The sequence below is a fragment of the Podarcis melisellensis genome (assembly GCF_964234715.1).
Source record: "Podarcis melisellensis genome assembly, chromosome: 3".
NCBI classification, from domain to species: Eukaryota; Metazoa; Chordata; class Lepidosauria; order Squamata; family Lacertidae; genus Podarcis; species Podarcis melisellensis.
The window spans coordinates 53,517,557-53,535,291 of record NC_138530.1 but is presented as its reverse complement, the minus strand read 5'-3'; the positions used below and the strand labels follow the sequence as shown (position 1 = coordinate 53,535,291).

Genomic DNA, 17,735 nt, shown 5'->3' with positions numbered 1-17,735 from the left:
TTTCTCATAAAAAAAAAATATTATGTGGTCATCAGAACACCAAAAAGCAGGTAGCATTGGTCACGTGAAGCCAGTCACGTTGAAATTGAAATTGTCATATGAATCCATAATTCTGGATCAATTAATGATTGGTGCAAAACTAAAGCATTACAAACAACATGGGCAACCCCATATGCAATTTTACCCCTCCACCTATCCCTGTGTGACCCAGCCGATGGTTGTAATTGGTTCTCTGACTCCACACCTGCTGTAATCTTGTGCCACCATTTTGCTGCATCGTGGAAAGTCAGTTGTGCTCACTGGGTGCCCAGAGGGGAAAGGAGATAGTCTGTGATGGCAAATCTTAAGGATAAAAACATGTGAAGCTTACTTTATTTTATGAAAAAATGTAGCGAAAGAAAGAGAAAGAGGCTAATGTTGTGTTTCAAGCTTTGATTCTACACTTGATTTGTTTCCTTCGTAAAATAATTAAAGCATAAATAACTTTTGCTGTGTTTTTTATTTTCCCACTACTTTTAGTATCTGCATTTCCCTAAAATGTAACAAAAATATCAGAAGACAGAAATCTTGCCTGTTAGACAGCACCTGTAGGCTGAAGGACTATATGTCATTTGCAGACACACGTAATCCTCTCTCTGGCTGCCCTGCCATTAGGAGGTTGCTGCCAGTAACGGTGGTATCTGGATGGGTACTTGACAACAACAGAGGAGGGAATTTTGTCTTGTCTTTTTAGAGTTGGTCTGCCACTGTGAAGAACAAGGCCTTTCATCCATCAGTCTCCTATGGCTATAGGCTTTTCCCCAGTTGACCAACTCTTTGTATAGATTCTTATATGATTGTGTGGACAGATATGTTATTTTTTAAAATAAAATAAAGTGTTGCATAAGTTGCCCCATCAGATATATTGGGAAACCAAGCAATGAACTATGTGTGTTAAACAGGCCTGATTTCCAATTGCTTTGATTGTGCCAACAATTTTTAATAACAAGTCAACATTTCCCTCCGTCTTCTTACTTCTTTATTTTCCCTGGAATTATTAGTTTCCCTCATCCATCTCTTTCTTCTTATTTCTCTGATTAGGCCTGTTTTAGCTATTGTGGAAGTAGAAGTCCAAGAAGTTGATGTGGCGGCTCGGGAGAAAGTTTTCCAGGAAGTGTCATCCTTCCAGGGTCCTCTGGATGCCACCGTAGTGGTGACTCTGCAGGCACCATCACCTGAAGAGAGAGATGAATTTCCAGAGGACTTGCGTACCGAACTAATGCAAATCTTTGAGACTTATGGCATTGTTGTACTTGTAAGGTACAAATATTATTCTCATAAAAAAAATCTACACCCCAGTGGCTTGGATTCTAACTTCTTGCCCCTGTGACTGAAATGAGTTTCTGTGAAGTGTGGAAGTTTGTCCATGTGACAACAAATAATAATTATTAGAGGATATTTCAGTGCCACAATACTTTTTCCAAGTAATACATTTTATTGAGCATTGTTTTTAGTTAATATCAACAATCACAGCCATAACAACGGAAGGTCAAAGTGAAGTAGACCAAAAAGTTGAGCCACTGTGCTTAGGAAATGGCAGGTCAGCTTTCCTGTATGTTTATCTGATGAAATGGCTCCTGAGAGCTAGTGGTCTCCTCTAGAGAATTGGTCAGACAAGCTTGACAGCTTACCCTGAAGTAGTACCTTAGGGCAAACTAAAGTGTCAGCTTAAAAATGCACACACTTCTCTTGCGTTCTGGGTATATTTCTGAATTATTTATGCTGAATGGACTTAACCCTAATTCAAACACAGGTGGGTCAGAACACTGTGTTCTTGGCTGCCTGAAACAAAAAGCTTTTATACTCTGATATAATGTGTTGTTGTTTCTCCTCACATACACTGAGCATTGTGTATGCGTGCAAATAATGCAGCCTCATCTCCGTATTGGATCTTCACGTTATTTAACAAATTTGCATACCTTTGGCACATAGTCAAAAGGCACCACCATCCTTGTGTATAAATTACTTGTCCCAGAATTTATCCCACAACCTAGTTATTTGTCATGATCATCAGTGTGGAATAGAATTCCTAATGCCTTGCGCTGAAGCTTTGAAAGAACTCATCCTTTTACCACCCTTCAGTCACCCCAATTGTGAGTGTATCATCATAGCAATCACTGAAGTGTGCCAAAGGAGAAATAATACATGTTTTCTATGATCAACATTATGTGGTCCTTTAGTATATGGCAGTACAACTCCATTCCAAAAAGTGCTGAGCCCCCTTTCAATAAGCTCTCCTAGATACCCAGCAACACTTGTGGCAGATTGAAGGATACAGGATCAAGAAAATGAAAAGTTTCAAGTCATGAAAGCTATATGCACATATAATGTACACATCTCAAAACAAAGGAGATTCAGATTCAGAGGCAATGTACCAGTTGCTGGGGAGCAACAGCCAGAACCCATCTGGATATTACCTAAGAAACATTAAAAGAAGTCACCTAAGCCATTCATGCTTCCCCTCTTCCCCATTTCAGCTTAAATCTGCTCTAATTTTAAGCAGAGTGAGAACATAAGATGTGATTGAAACAACATATCAGACATTCTCTCTTTAGCTTTGCAGTTGGGCACAGATACAGAATCATTCACTCTGAATGAGCATGATGAGAAATTTAGTACCATCTGCCCTAAAAGCATTGGAGGCAATTATATTATTCACAAGACTAAGTGCAGGAAGTAATAGGCATGTGCACAGTTGATTGACCACCTTTCTTTCTTTCTTTCTATTCTTGTCAGGATCAATGGAGGCCAGATGCTTGTAACATTTGCAGAAAGCAGGTCTGCTCTTCAAGTTCTTGATGTAGATGGTGCCAAGGTAAGGGAAATAAAAAATTCCCTGCACTATTTTAGGTACCTAAATGGCTATTGGAGAGAGAGCTGACATTCACTATTCTCTTTGATTTCTTTGAATGCCAGGCATTTTTACAGTCCTCATTGGACCACATCTTTAATATGGAACTGACATTTCCCTGAACACCAGCTTGTAGTTTCAGGCTGACTGTTTTTTTTAAAAAATAAAGTCAGCTACTAATACAAGCTCCAGAGAGAATCTCTGAAAACTATAAGCTGGTGGATGTGACTACTCAGACAAGGAAGACTCCTGTCATCCCTTAAAGACTAAATACATTTATTACGGCATGCACTTGCCCACTTCACTAGATGCTCATGCCATTGCCACAATAAATCCATTAGTCTTTAATTTTCCGCAGGACTCATTGTCTTTATGTTTTGTATGAGAGTGACATTTTGTAGGCTGAACTTCAAGGATCCTCAGTTTTAAGGATGTCAGTGATGTGAATATGGGTGGATCAAGTCAATACTATGCACACTTGGACTTTGAAAAGCAGGTCAAATTTCTCCAGGAAACACTCACACAAATTAAATCCCCCTACCTAGCATTAACATAAACACTCTTATGTGCTGTGTAATTAGTCGGTAATATAAATGATCAACTTTCTTTAGAGGGAGAGGCATGCAGTACTACTTTACAGATGAATCATCTTGGCCCTCTTGGTTTTACCATAATCAGCAGTGGCTGGGAAAAGGGCATTAACAGTGGAGTAGCAGTATTTTCAGAGTTCAGATTAGACTAGGCAAGTAAGCAGTTTGATAAGGCACTGAAGAATTGCATAATTATTCCATAGCTTCTAGAGAGTAGGCAACGTACTGTTTATGTAACCAGGGCTAGTCCCCCATCAGCGTCACAGTGAAAATGGCCCTTGAACACACTTCAGCCACCACCAAGACAAAATAAAACCTTAGAGAGTATTACAAAAGTGAGGAAAATGTCATAGTACCTTCCCTCTACATGTCAGCTATCAAAAGTAGCCAGTCAAGAGCTCCACCTACTCTTCAGAATATTTAGCTGACAGCTTTTGTCTTCAATCTGTGAACTAGGCTTTCAGTTTATATTCTTTTGAAGGTTGGGTCTCGTTTGTGCGTAGTGATTTGATTAACCAATTTCCTTTTTTCTTTTTGTAATGCAGATTAAAGGCAAGACAGTGAAGATCTGGCCTAAAACCCAGGACTGGCTGAAGGGCCTTCAGGAGGAAATCACTAGGAAACGAGACAGCATCGCCCCCATGTCACCCACAGCAAACTCCTGTCTACTAGAGGAAAATTTTGATTTTACAAGTTTAGATTATGAATCAGAAGGTTTGTGGCATGGACTGTAGCTAGATGTGTGAGCCCTCAGTTTCTCTGTAAGTCTCTCTGTGTGCTCTTGATTGGTATCTTTGGAATCAGGAAAGTGAGCAGTGATTCACTCCTGCAACACTTATTTGCTAACCTTCCTCTTCACTGTACTTCCTATAGTGAGACTTGCTGCCAGAGACAGCTGCAGAAAAAGAAATGGGCATTTAGCAGAAGGATTTCCCTATTTCTTCTTGTTGTTGTTGCTTCTGCTGCTTCTCTTGTTGCATTGGAAAGTGTTTTGGAAGAGCTTTGTTAAGCGATATGATGGGGCTACATTCAGGAGAGGGATTCAAAAGCCCTGATCGATGTGCAAAGGTTCCCCTCACAGCCCTTTTCTATAGGAAAATGACACTACACCTCACTTTTAAACATCCCTGCTTCCTTTTTATACAAATTGCAACTAGAGTAAGAACCAAGAACAGATAGTCCAGTTTCCCACCAATATTTCCATTGCTATATCTTCTGATTTAGGTGATATCCTTGATGATGATGATGATGATTTGGATGACATGCCGCCACATTTACCTCTAACAACAGAAGTGGCATTAGCAGTGGACGATTTGCTGGATGGGCCTGAATGTTTGATGGTGGCATCCACGGTACATGCAAACAAATCTCACCATGCTGGAAGAAAGCTGCATCTGTATAAAGGTAATATCTTTATAGGATAGTAGCTGACTAGACAACTGGTGCGTTCAAAGCACAGTGATTGGGCTTTTGAAACTGGCTTCCATGAACAAGTTACTCTGTGGGTGTGGCTTGCTGACCAAGTTAAAATTGTCATTGTTCCCAGAGAAAAAATGGTTCCTTGTCAAGTCTCATTATCTGAGTCAAGCCCAATCAAGTGTGTGTGTGTGTGTGTGTGCGCATGCATTTTGTTTATTGACTTTTTACAAGCTTTGAACTGAAACTGGTTGAACAAAGTATTTTTCATCCATGGCTATATAATGCAGCACACAGAAAAAAAGCAATGTTTTTGTTATTAGTATAAAACAAACCAATAATAAAATGAAGGAGCTAAATTTATATAACACAGACACATACTTCCATGCAAAATATAAGTATGGGTTTCTTTCTTTCAATATGTCCTTCATATAGAAAGGTATATTCAGTTGCCTTTTGTCACTTGATCTCAATCTATATTGAATTCCTTGTTTGGGATTAGGCTTCCCATGACCGCAAGCTGGAGTCACCTGATCGGTTTGCCTCTGCTTTTCATCACATTATCCCAGCCTCCATTGCACATGGTATGGGACCTGCAAGGGCATTAGTACACCATATGTATGTTGTGTGCCTTTTAGATATGCACTGAGTATACATCTGGTCCTTTTTAGAAAGCTCTGTCTCACTGTCCCTTGAGAGCAAACCATGTGACCCAAACTCCATGCCACTGAAAGCAAATAAATTTCAGAAACCTCTGCCCAGTGCTTAAGAGAGAACGCCACTTCATTTGCTAGCCAGACTTCCCTGCAACTCATTCCCCCCAAAATGAGAGGGAGAAACGGCTCAGTTGATGAAGCTTGATACATTGCCGCTTGACAGAAGAGGGTGATTGAATGTTGAGTCACTGAACACTTGGGAAGTTTCTCCTGGTTCATTTCTCAGCTTACCTTCCTTGATGGGTAAACATCTGTTTTTTGATATCATGGCTTTTTTCCTTGCATTGGTCTGTTTTCTATTTTTTAATCATTTTGACACATTCCCTAGATGATGCTGACCTGATCGAACCGAAACAAGAGCTGGACGGAGGTGGGGAGTTTCACCATCGTTCCCCGAGCAGGTCTCTTTCTGTCCCAGGCAGGCCTCGGCAGCCTCAGCCACCACAGCGACCTCCTCCTCCAGGTGGGGGGCTCCATTTTCTCCCTCTGTGTGGAAAACAGTGTTTGGATTGCTGGCTCCTCTAAGCCACAGCATAGCCAGAACACTGAAAGGAGTGTGCTGAAGCCCGTGAGATTTATTGCCTGCGGGCATTTCATTAAAAAATACTGCAAGGCAGAAGACAACATACAAAATTACAATAAGACCCAAAACATAAATGAAAACTGGCTGGGAAAAAGAAATGCATGTTTCAAAGGCCTATCTGGATAACAGAGTTTTCAGGAAATGTAGGCAGGGATGATTCCTGTCAGGGAATTCCATAGGGTGGGACCAGCCACATGAAAGGCTCAGTCCCTGCTAAATGCCAGCTGGACCTCAGGGCATTGGGGAACCACCATCAGATGATTTCCATGATCAAGGAAGAGCATAAGCATTCAGATGGTCCTTGAGGTACTTTGGGCCCAGGTTGTTTACAGGTTTGTGAATTAGCAGAAGAACTTTCAACCTGGCCCAGTAGCAAACTTGGCCCAGTTTACATAAGATTGAGTCATTGGCTGTATAAATCCTTGCAGTTTTAGTCTGACAAAAGCAGCAATCACACTCATTTGGGAGCATGACCCATGAAACTCTGTAGAATGTTTGAGTAAATGTGCATGGGTGTTAACTGTCTGATATTTGACATCACGTCCTGCCTTTGCATGCCATTCTTTCTTTCTTTTAACTCCCTAAGCTCTGATAGAAAAGGGTGGCTTTTGAATGGAAAGATCCTACCAAATGCTTTGTAATATGTACTGTCCAAGTGGGTGAAACTCAGTTAAAAGGAAAAGACAATTGTAACAGTTTTCAAAGGGGTCACGGTTTCAGAGCTGTTGCTGCAACATCATATATTACTAATACCCAACTCATCTGACTGGGTTGCCCCAGCCACTCTGGGCAACTTCATAAATATAAAAACACAGTGAAACATCAAATATTAAAAATACAGGGCTTCAGATGTCTTCCAGCACCTTTTTTCCTAGAAAAATAGCACTGCTTGTAACTGTTTTCTCTCTTTGTCATCTGATGGGAAGGCGTTCCATAGGGCAGTGAAATTGCGGCAACTTAATGGATAACTAATTTATGATGGCGAAAGCACCTTCAGGTGCAAGTAGATAAATAGGGACCGCTTACCAGCGGGAAGGTAAACGGCGTTCCGTGTGCTGCGCTGGCTCGCCAGATGCAGCTGCCCGGAAGTGTCTTCGGACAGCGCTGGCCCCCGGCCTCTTAAGTGAGATGGGCGCACAACCCCAGAGTCTGTCACGACTGGCCAGTACGGGCAGGGGTACCTTTACCTTTACCTAATACATTTATTAACCTTTAAGGTGCCACAAGTTTCTTCATTCATGACTGCAAAGGTGCAGGTTTTTTACTTAATGCACACAGCTGAACTGTGTCTACTAATGCAAGCACAGTAAGGAGACAGATTGTTGAGCAAAACTGCAGGACACCATTTCACACGTGAAAGATGCATCTGTGTGCTTCTTCCACAGCTGTCACTCCACAGGTTAAGCTGAGAGGAGCAGGGTTAGCAGCAGGAGCAGAGCAATCTGGTGACTTAGCAGCAGTACCAGCTGCTGTGGGGGAATCTGCATATGCCACTCTATGCAAGAACCCCAAGTACAGATACAGCCCAGCCTATCTTGGAGCATTAACCACTGGAGCAAACAAGGGCTGTATCCAGTGCTCTGCATGAGCAGAAGGGGCTTCTGCAGTGGGACTTCCACCACTGTCTTCCTCCTCCTGCATCCTGGAACTGGTTTTGAGGGTGTGCTTGGGGAAGAAAAGATGGCGAAGTCTACTTACACAATGCTAGATTCCACCTAAAATGATTTATTAGCTTAGGGCAGAATTCTGCCCTCTGACCTGTTACATGTTGCATGCTCCAAGGACCAGAATTGTTTAAATCAATGGCTGAACTGTAGTGCTTTCACTGATACTTTTTTTTTTAACACACGCACGTGCAAAATGTCAGAAATCAATGCATGTGTCTCTCCTCCAGCTGGAGTATCTGTTAAAAAATCCACATCAGATGGGTTCATCTCTTCAGGAGGCCACTCTCTGTGTTCCATCCTGCAGACTGCAAAGCTTCTTCCAGGGGCACCTCAGCAACCAGTGAGTAGTTCAGCACAATTGTTTGAGTCATTTGGTGGAGGGCAAGAGGTGAGACGAAATAGAAAACTGTGTATTTACAATTACGCATATCCTGCCTTTCTGGATAGAAATCCATCAAAGGCAGCATATACAACATATTTTTTTTAAACATCACAAACAATTTCAACATATTAAGAAGTCAACAGACACATCAGATGTGTAATTATTTATTTTTGTGCATGGTGCTTGAAATCTCCAATGTCATCTATGAGATGCTGAAGTTGCATAGCAACCATTATCTGTGGGATGAAGACGTTAAAGGGGCAGCCAGAACAAACACTCATGCATGGGTGCATGCATCTAGAAAGAGTCATTTCAGGAGCACCTCACACAGCATGACCTTGCCAATATATGACAGCCAAGTACATCCTTTGCCAATTTGCTAAAGTAAAGAAACAACATGTTTGTATAGGACCTTTCCTAGAAATATTACAGTTCTGGGGTTAGGGTGCCCCAGCAGTGAAGCCCCTAGATCAGGGTTGGGGAACCTGTGGCCTATCAGATACTGTTAGACTACAACTCCCATCATCCCTGGCCATTGGCCAGGCTGGTTGAGGCTGATGAGATCTGGAACTCAACAACTTTTGGAGGGCACCAGGTTCCCCATACCTGCCCAAGGCCTAATCAGCACACCAAGTGGTGGCAGCTCCTTAAACAGGAGCTATTGGAAGACCTAAGGGCATAGTGGAATGGGAGAGTGGGTTGAAGCATATAAAAGTATTCCTTCTTGTGAGAGGGATTTATTGACATTAATTCACGGCTGGTAGACAAAAACTAACCACTCTGAAAATGTTAAGGCTACTTCCCAGTTTATTCTCTGCTTTAGAAAGTGGCATATGCATGATTTTCTTCTGGGCTCACTCCGTCTTATTTGTTTTCCTTTAAATTTTTGTAAGCCAAAATCACGGACTGGAATTAGCAAGCCATATAATGTCAAGCAGATCAAAACCACCACCCCACAGGAAGCAGAGGAAGCGATTAGATGCCTGATGCAAGCAAAAGGAGGTAACATGAACAAATTTCAGTTAAGAACATTGATAATATCTGTTTCTATGTTATCTTTTCAGAGCTACATAAGCATGCCTAAGAAACATCTCTTTTGGGCGCCATCTTAAAATGTTAATCACTGCTGTTCTCATTTCTTGTAGTGAAACCTGAGGAGCTGTCAGTTTGGATTAAAATACTGCTTGTATTTTTGTTTCAACTTGAACATACTCCTCCATTTTCAAACTGATCTGTTGATGTGAATAAGACTATTTGGGCAAATAAAACTTTTGAATTTACCTGGCATGTAGGATAAGTAGATTTCTACAATTCTGTATTTCAGTAACTCCGGAGGAAGCCTTGGCACCCATTTCAGGAAGGACCCAAACTGTCACTAAATCTGAAAGCTTCCCTGGTGTTGCCAAGTCTGCACAACTTCACAGCCCGCAACCACCCCCAGTGCTCATACCTCAGCGTCCAGCACCAAAGGTTCCCTCTATTAAGAAACCAGCACCCATGCAGAGGATGGGAGGGAAGCCAGGATGTGTAAGTCTCCATTAGATGCTTCTATAGGGTTCAGTCAATATTCAGAGGGCAAATTTGGGGGTTGCACATGCAGTTGGTAGAAGTCTGCAATTGAACTTGTCATTGGGCCGAGTTAATAGGTATGTGGCCTTCAAAAGTCCCTTCATCTCCAAAACTGTGCCCCCAGAGTACCATCAAGCAGAAAGAAGACTGCTATCTTTGGGCTACATAGGGAGTGAGATGAATAGCCAGGACACACTCTTGCTCAATCCCAGCTACATGGAGAAATACCTTGGATTTCTCCATTGGTTTTTTATGGGAAGTTCTCACTTCTGTTCTGGGGACATGAAAAACAGCTTTTCTGTGTGAACCAGGAAATCACCTAGACAGACACTGAGAGGGTTCCTCTGCCCATTTTGTATTTATATATCCATTTCTCTTGGAAAAGGAGAAAAAGGGAGAATAAGTAAATGCCAACAGAGACAAATAGATGGCCCTGTCTACTTTCCACTCTCCTGCTTACTCCTTTTGCTCTCTAGCCTTCTCTTTCAGGTGGCCTCTCTCTTGCCCACTGGTGGAGGAAAGGGGGTGCAGTTCGCCCTGGGTGTCATCCTTGAGGGGGGGTGAAATTGCCACCCCACCCCCGCTGGGACGCTCACCCTGCCCCCAGGTGCTGGAGCAGCTAGCTCCGCCTCTGCTCTTGCCCCCTCACCTTTGCACTTCCGCACCACCACAGCAGCAGGGGAGGGGCAAAAAAAGCAGTATTTTAAACAGCTTGAATGCCAATTTTGGATGAAGGGTGGGTTACATATTGCTAAAATAAATTAAGTAAATTAGAGTCAATGTTGCTGGTCAGCTTCTAACTCCTTGTGTTCAGCTATTCCACAGCCAACTGAGCTGTGTTCTGTCTCTCCACCGCAGACCATTTATCTTTTCCAACTAGATACTAAGCATGCACAATCCTCACTGGTCTGTTTTTAGGGGGGTGAGGGATTTCCCCTTCAGATTTTTTTTTTTTAAAAAAGATTTTTGTACATCTGCAAACTTGAGAGTTCACCTGAGCATGTAGGCACCTCCTCTTCCTTGATGGCCATATTTTGGCTTCAAAGCTTGTTAGCACTCTGAGACAGAGTTCATAATTAGCAGGAGGAATGAGAACCATGGAAAGGACGTAATTCTTTCTCTGGAATGTTGAAGCTTTTAAGCACATTTTTAAATGGATATATTAAGATTTTAGAATGCTGCATGTACAGAATTAGAGAAGGCCATCTTACCTCTGTATAGAATACATCAGCTTTGCTTTGGGGGTGGGTATGTGCGATTCTCTCTCTTTTTAATCACTATGGGGCTGGTTGAATAGCAACTGATTGACATTATGACATCCTTTTCTTAGCCTCCTTCTCCAGAAGAGCAGTTTGAGCACTTCTCCTTTGCGCTGCCAGAGTCTTGCCTTGAGGCTAGAGCCATCGCTACAAGTCCTACCAGAGCAGCCCCTGTTCCTAAGCCAAGAACAGTCCCCCCAGGCAAAATCCTTGAGAGGAGAAGGAGCAGCGAAAGGTACCCGGCTGCTTTGCGTCTTCTAGAGGAGAGCTCTTGTCTTCCTTCTCAGAATTCTACCCATGCTCCAAGAGTTCCACCGAGGAGAAAGAAATCTGCCCCTCCCGATTTTCATCTGCAAGTAATCCAGAGCAGTGACAGCCTGTTTCTCAAGGGGTTAACATTTAATTCCAACAATAACAACAATCCGTCTCACACTCAGTCTGATTCCATCCCACTTTCTCCAAGTGAGCCCTTTCTACCTGCAGCAGCAGGAGCCATGACCAGCCCAATAGACGACTCTTCGAGGTTCATGACTTCAGAGTTAATTAGCGGCCTGCAGGTTCTTCCGCCCATGAGCCTCCAGCAGCAACACCAGCAGCTTTCAGACGACGACTTTCTTAGAGGGAGCACCAGTCTTTTAGACCTGGAGACTGACTTCATTGCTTATCAGTCAATCCCTCATCCGCTGCCGATCAGCCCAACACACGCTCCAAAAGATGTGAAACTCCCCAGTGCAAGTGACTTCAGCCACTGGGTTACATTTGGTGAAGAGGGCAACAGCGGCACCATCTCTGAAAGTCCTAGTGTACTGGCTGCGTCCAAGCCGAACCAAAATGCCTGTGTGGACCCCAACACCAGTTTAAAACTATGAGCGTGGATCGTCCCCCCCCCTTTTGCTTTTTCTACAACAAACAAACAAATCATAACAGGACAGGAATTATGCTGAAACAATTTGCTTTATTCTCAGAGCCTTTGGTACAGGAAGGACTGAGTTAAATGAGTTGTTATGGTACTTCATACTCCACGCTGCCTCCAATGAATTCTGATTTAATTTGTATGGTAAGTGGCAACTTTCTCTTCCATGTGCATGCTATAATGCCTTTTGGTACAATTGCTTCTCATTTGCAATTTGCTTGCTTTCTGTACTTCATACCAAGGCTGTCTGTCCCATAGTACTCGCTTGCTGTGAAAAGGATAGCATGGAGGTTTCTGCATTATGTCTAAAGAGGCATTTTGTGTCTGTTTGGGCACACAGCGGTAGTTGCTTTGAAAAGCTGAACACACTTCCTAGGAGAGGACCTAGTGAACTGGGTAGGACATGATTCCAGATAAACATGCTGAAGATCTCACAGTATGTTTGCCTCTGCATCTTCCCTTTCATGCTTGTTAACATCTGCAGAGTCTGGGAAGCTTAAACCAAATGAGCTCAAGCCAGTAAGCGCTCTGTTGTTTTTTTCCACCAAGGCCTGAAAGGGAGGAAATTACCTGCAGATTGTGCCTAATGACAACAGAATAATGTGGAGATGGTCAACCAAGGCTGCTGTAGCTGTAGTGCTGCTGGTAGTACCAAGGACTGCCATGTAGGAGTCCCAAGCGATAAAGCAGCTAATAAATAGAAAATGGTATCTCAGAGAAAACTAAAGCTATGGTTATATGAAAGCACTAGAATGTATAACTCTGAGCAATGTGGCTGCAGTCTCATATCTGGGTTGGGTATAGGCTGGGAAGCCAATCACACATGTCTCTCATAGTACAGGGGTGGGGACCTTGTGCTTGAGCACCAGTAGTGAGAATTGTAGTCCAACAACTGGAGGGTCACAGGCTCCCCATTCCTGTCCTAGTGTATCACCCTGTTGACAGGACCCATGTCCTCTTTGGCTCACAGTGATCAGGAAGGCCATATATTGCCTAGGGCAGTCTCCCCCAGCCTGAAGCCCTCTAGATGTTTTAGATTACAACTTCCATCAGCTCCAGCTGGCAGGAGCTGGTGTCCAAAACCTCTGGAGAGCACCAGGTTGGTGAAGGCTGGACAAGGGTAAGACAAGTCTAAATGTGCATATGTAGAAACATCAATGTACGCATGAGAGAGACTTCTGTACTCAAGGTTCCCCCAGCTCTCACCCTTTGGAGCTACAGTCCTGAGAGTGAAAGTTACCTTGGCCATAATACAGCCTCAAGGAAACTATTGTAGAGAACAGACAGATAATGTAGTGTGAGCATAAAAGGCAGAGGATAATTTTATCGATAATTGTTAAATAATATGGGAACATGTGCAACAGAGTTATAGAATCAGGTGATTGTTTAAGACTGGTAATTTATTAGTGACAGGATGGAATCACTTTTGATGGAGTGGCATACTTCATGATTTTAATTTGTTTTGAAATAGTAAAGATCAGAAGAGGGGGGAACTATAAAGTATTTGACTATCCTTTTTTGTATTGAGGCTGTAAATAATATCATTAAATTTCTTTTTTATGAAACTGAACTTGGCTTATTTTGTTTTTGTATTATATTGTCCTCAAAACTGAAAGGCCAGATGTTTCATTTGATGATTCAATGAATTAGATTCAATGAATTAGATAAAAGGAGGAGGGAATCAGATACACAATAATGACTAAACATTGATTATTTAATCAATGTTTATACTGCTGAATAAAAATACAACATTTAATAATGTTTCCAAGAAGCTAGGGAAAAGATAAGATTAAAAACAAAACTCAAGTGTACATTACAAAACTGAGCAGTGGTCAAAAATATGAGTCCAAGAAAGCTGGGGCAAACTTATAAATGTTAAAGAGGCATAGATTAGTCATTAATGTATCTATGAAATACCCAAGGGAGAGCATTCCATGGGGTGGGTGCTATCACTCAAAAGGCCTGCTTTCACATTGTCACCAAGTCACACTTTTCTAGTCATGGAACAACCAGCAGGTTCTCCTCAGATGATCTTAACAATTGGCCCCAAGTTGCTTAGAGACCCAAAAACCATGACTTTTGCTTGCGAGCTAATAGGCTGCTTAGAAAGATCTGCACTGGCTGCCTAAGGACTGCATTTTGCACAAGCTGCAGCCTCTGAACGAGGTGCAAGTATGGCCCCACATACAGTGCATTGCAGTAGTAACTGTGAGATTAGTAATCAATGGACCACGGTAACAAGGCCATCCTTGTGCTGAAATCGCTGCCCCAACCAAAGTTGGCCATGGGTGCTCTAAGGCAGCAAGGTCAGGTGGGCCTCTAGTGACACTGATGGATCTAGGCACATGCCCCCGCCCCCAAACTACACACCTCCTCCTTCTGAAGAATTGCAATCCCATCCAGAACTGGTACACAACCCAATTCCTAGACCTTGGAACCACCTATCCACGGAGTCTCCGTTTTGTCAGGATTCAGCTGCAATAGCCCTCATCCAGTCCACAATTGCCTCCAGACACCATTTCCAGACATACATCGCCTCTGCTGATTTACAGAACAATGGAGCTGGTGACACCTTGTCCAAGATCTCCTAATGATTTTAACAGCTTGCAGATGAATTTTGAGAAGGCCTGAGGTACAGTCACCCAATACTACTATTTGGAAAAGCCTGGTTTGGGTTGTAAACACCATAAACCACTGCCCCCAACTCACAGAGATGGCCCAGGAGGATAACATGACCTACCATATCAAAGCAGAATCAACAGAGTCCTACTCCTCATCCCACCTGAAAAACATAATCTATCAGCACAACCAAGGCAAATTTTCTCACCAAATGAGGCGTGGACCCAAAGTGGGTTTGCTACTCAGTATAGACAGAAACTGGCAACTGCTAGAGACCTCACTGCTTAGTGTGCACTTCACTTCAGCATAAAGTAACGGAGGTCCTTGGTGAATTGGACCTATGAGTCTGCTGCAACTTTTCATCACCAACAGTGGTCAGCCAGCTGACTCTGGGAAGCTCACAAGTAGGCCATGAAGGTAAAAGTATATTTTATAATAAGAAACAACATTGATGGGCTTAAAAGTTGTCTTGTGCTTAAGCACTCCATTTCACCAAAAGGGATCACTAGTATTCTCAAAGCACTGGGCAGTTAAGCAGCCATGCACACAGCTTACTTCTGCACAGGTACATTTCTGGATCAGGACTTAGAACAGAAATGCTACTGCAGTGGTGGGAAACATCCTGCTCATGGACCCAATTAGACTTGCCAGGTGATGCCATTTGGTTCACAAGTCACACCACTTGCCTGATGTCATGTGTGATGCCCACTTGCCACATATGGCTCACAGCAGGCAGGGGAGACGAGGATCCAGCCCACTAGCCAGCTCCAGTTCCCAACCCCTTTTCTACTTTCCACCTATCCTTTTCATTCTCAACACTTAGCAAAAGGTAGGATTTCAACAGGCTATTTTGAGTGTCCCACACAAATGAAAGGTAGGTAGGGACAAATGACAATCTTCAGCGGAACGTGTTACGAAACCCCTCACCCTTCCTCTTTAATGAAGAAATAAAAAAGTTATCACTGGATATTTATGGCGACATTTCAACATAAAACATGAATGCCTATTTTAAAAAGGAGCATGGTTTATAAGTTAGTGCCAATATTCTCTGCAACAAAGATAATTTAACAGCTTTGTGGCAGCTCATTTGCATGATAATAAAAGCATTAGAAGGAAAACCAATTTAAGTCGATTTATAAATTGCAAATAAAAGTTATTTTTATTACACTGCTTGAAGAAGTGAAGTATCTGGCCTTTGGCACTATATCCTATAACTGGCTCACTGGTGAGCTATCTCATTAAAACTTAGATCTTGCCAGTAGGGTCCTCTGTGCAATCAATTGCAGTTCACGCTGCTCAGTCTGAACAAATACAATTTTTTTTAAAAAAGTATTGGTATAATAAAAAAAGCTGTCAAGTGGCTTGACTGTTTTTAAAATGTTTTTTGATGGGAAATCAGAACTTTGATTTCTAGACTAAAAATTGTGCTTAAGGATGCAACTCTAGAAAGACGTACAGAGAACTGTGTCTAAATAAATCCACATACATTCTCACATCTGATAAGAGACAAAATATTTCAATAATTCATGGCATAGGAGAGGAAGACTGAATTTCAGTTTCATGGTTGTTCCTCATCAAGACGTTTTATTACCCATTATACAATTTAGGACAAGGTCACATGTTTATTTGTCCACTCATCACCTGCGTCATGTCAAAGTGAAGTATCATAAACAAATCACAAGTCAGTTAGACACAATACTTTCTACAAATTTGGTGTAAAAGGTATTTCACGTGACAGTTTTCACAGCTTATCAGCCATCAAGCATTAAGCAACCATGTGATGAGAGATTAAATGATGTACATACACATGTGAGCTAGGCCTTAGTTTTAACATTTTATCAAGACTGCAAAACAGAGTAGGAAGAGAGCATGGCAAGTTATTGCCCCTTACCTCTCCAAGTTTCTTCAGCCACTCATCTTTCAGAAAGGATGACACAGAACAGCGCTTCCTTCCTGCCCTGCAGAGCACATGGAAAGAGAACACTCGATCCCACATAACAAGATGTGAGCTGAAAGGTTAAGCTTACTGGTCCCACAGCACTAAGACTGGAGATAAGCCTCTACTGATGCTTTTTACTATTAAGTAACAAGAAGAGGCTCGTCTCCCATCTTAGTGCTGTCGTGTGAGGAAATCCCTTATCTCTGATCTGAGCACTTAATGCTAATAGAGATAGGTGCAGAAATCTGTCATATGACTGATGGGTGGCTACGGATTGCCCCATATGGTCTCACAGGCTAAATTCAGAAGCCTGATGGGTTCAATTAGGCCCATGGGCAGAGGGTCCTCACTGCTAGCTTAACCAAAGGCTGAAGGGTAAGGGAATGGAGAACAGACCCCCCCCCGAGATCTGTAAGCTACTGGCTCATGTGACAGGAAGAAGTCAGCATTTGGTTGACTAGCCCAAATTATTGTTATACACCACAACCACTGTACATTCATCTTCGTGGAAATGACTACAGCAAAAAATCGTGTGCTCTTCTTAGCTCATATGCTATGTTACTCAGAGATGGTTGATTTGTGTGTGTGTCTTAAAAAGCAGCACCAAGTTATATGTGAATTTTGCTTTAGAGGCTAGGACCCGAACCAATGGCTTCAAGTTACAAGCAAGAAGATTCCGACTAAACATCAGGAAGAACTTTCTGATGGTAAGAGCTGTTTGGGCAGTGGAATGAAACTGTCTCCGAAGATGGTAGACTCTCCTTCCTTGGAGGTTTTAAAGCAGAGGTTGGATGGCCATCTGCCATGGATGCTTTAGTTGAGATTCCTGCATTGCAGAGGACTGGAGTAGATGACCCTTGGAGTCTTGTTGTTAAAGACTGTTTGACAGAAGTTTTAGCTACCTAATTTATGAATTTTACAGGCTATTAAAGGCACGGGAGCAGGGCTAGAAGTTGGAGGCCCCAACAGCCAGCTTCACTGTGCTCAGTAAGCACTTTAAGCTGATTCTTGGGGTGGAGGTGGATGGATGTTTGGCAGTCTCTGATCTGGCAGCTTGAACTCTCAAGTCCAGAGGCAGATATGAGCCTTTCCAGGCAGCATCCTTTGGTCTGCACTTGGTCAGGCTCTGACCTACTTAGTTTCCAAAATGAAATGACATCATGCACCATCAAGTGGTTAGTGAGGCTTGGTT

At 42.6% G+C, this 17,735-nt stretch overlaps 1 protein-coding gene across 3 annotated transcripts in view; it reads left to right on the top strand.

Moving 5' to 3' along the window:
* SYNJ2 (synaptojanin 2) overlaps window positions 1–13,555 on the top strand; it is a 52,552-nt gene extending 38,997 nt beyond the window's left edge. For all 3 annotated transcript variants that reach the window (XM_081906780.1, XM_081906779.1, XM_081906781.1), the window contains exons 19-27: window positions 1,081–1,299; window positions 2,776–2,854; window positions 4,026–4,194; window positions 4,705–4,884; window positions 5,941–6,075; window positions 8,090–8,202; window positions 9,138–9,246; window positions 9,569–9,771; window positions 11,144–13,555. In XM_081906780.1, coding sequence (XP_081762906.1) covers window positions 1,081–1,299; window positions 2,776–2,854; window positions 4,026–4,194; window positions 4,705–4,884; window positions 5,941–6,075; window positions 8,090–8,202; window positions 9,138–9,246; window positions 9,569–9,771; window positions 11,144–11,941 — 2,005 coding nt within the window. In that variant the 3' untranslated portion in view covers window positions 11,942–13,555. The remainder of the gene's footprint in view (window positions 1–1,080; window positions 1,300–2,775; window positions 2,855–4,025; window positions 4,195–4,704; window positions 4,885–5,940; window positions 6,076–8,089; window positions 8,203–9,137; window positions 9,247–9,568; window positions 9,772–11,143) is intronic.
* Window positions 13,556–17,735: the final 4,180 nt, after the last annotated feature.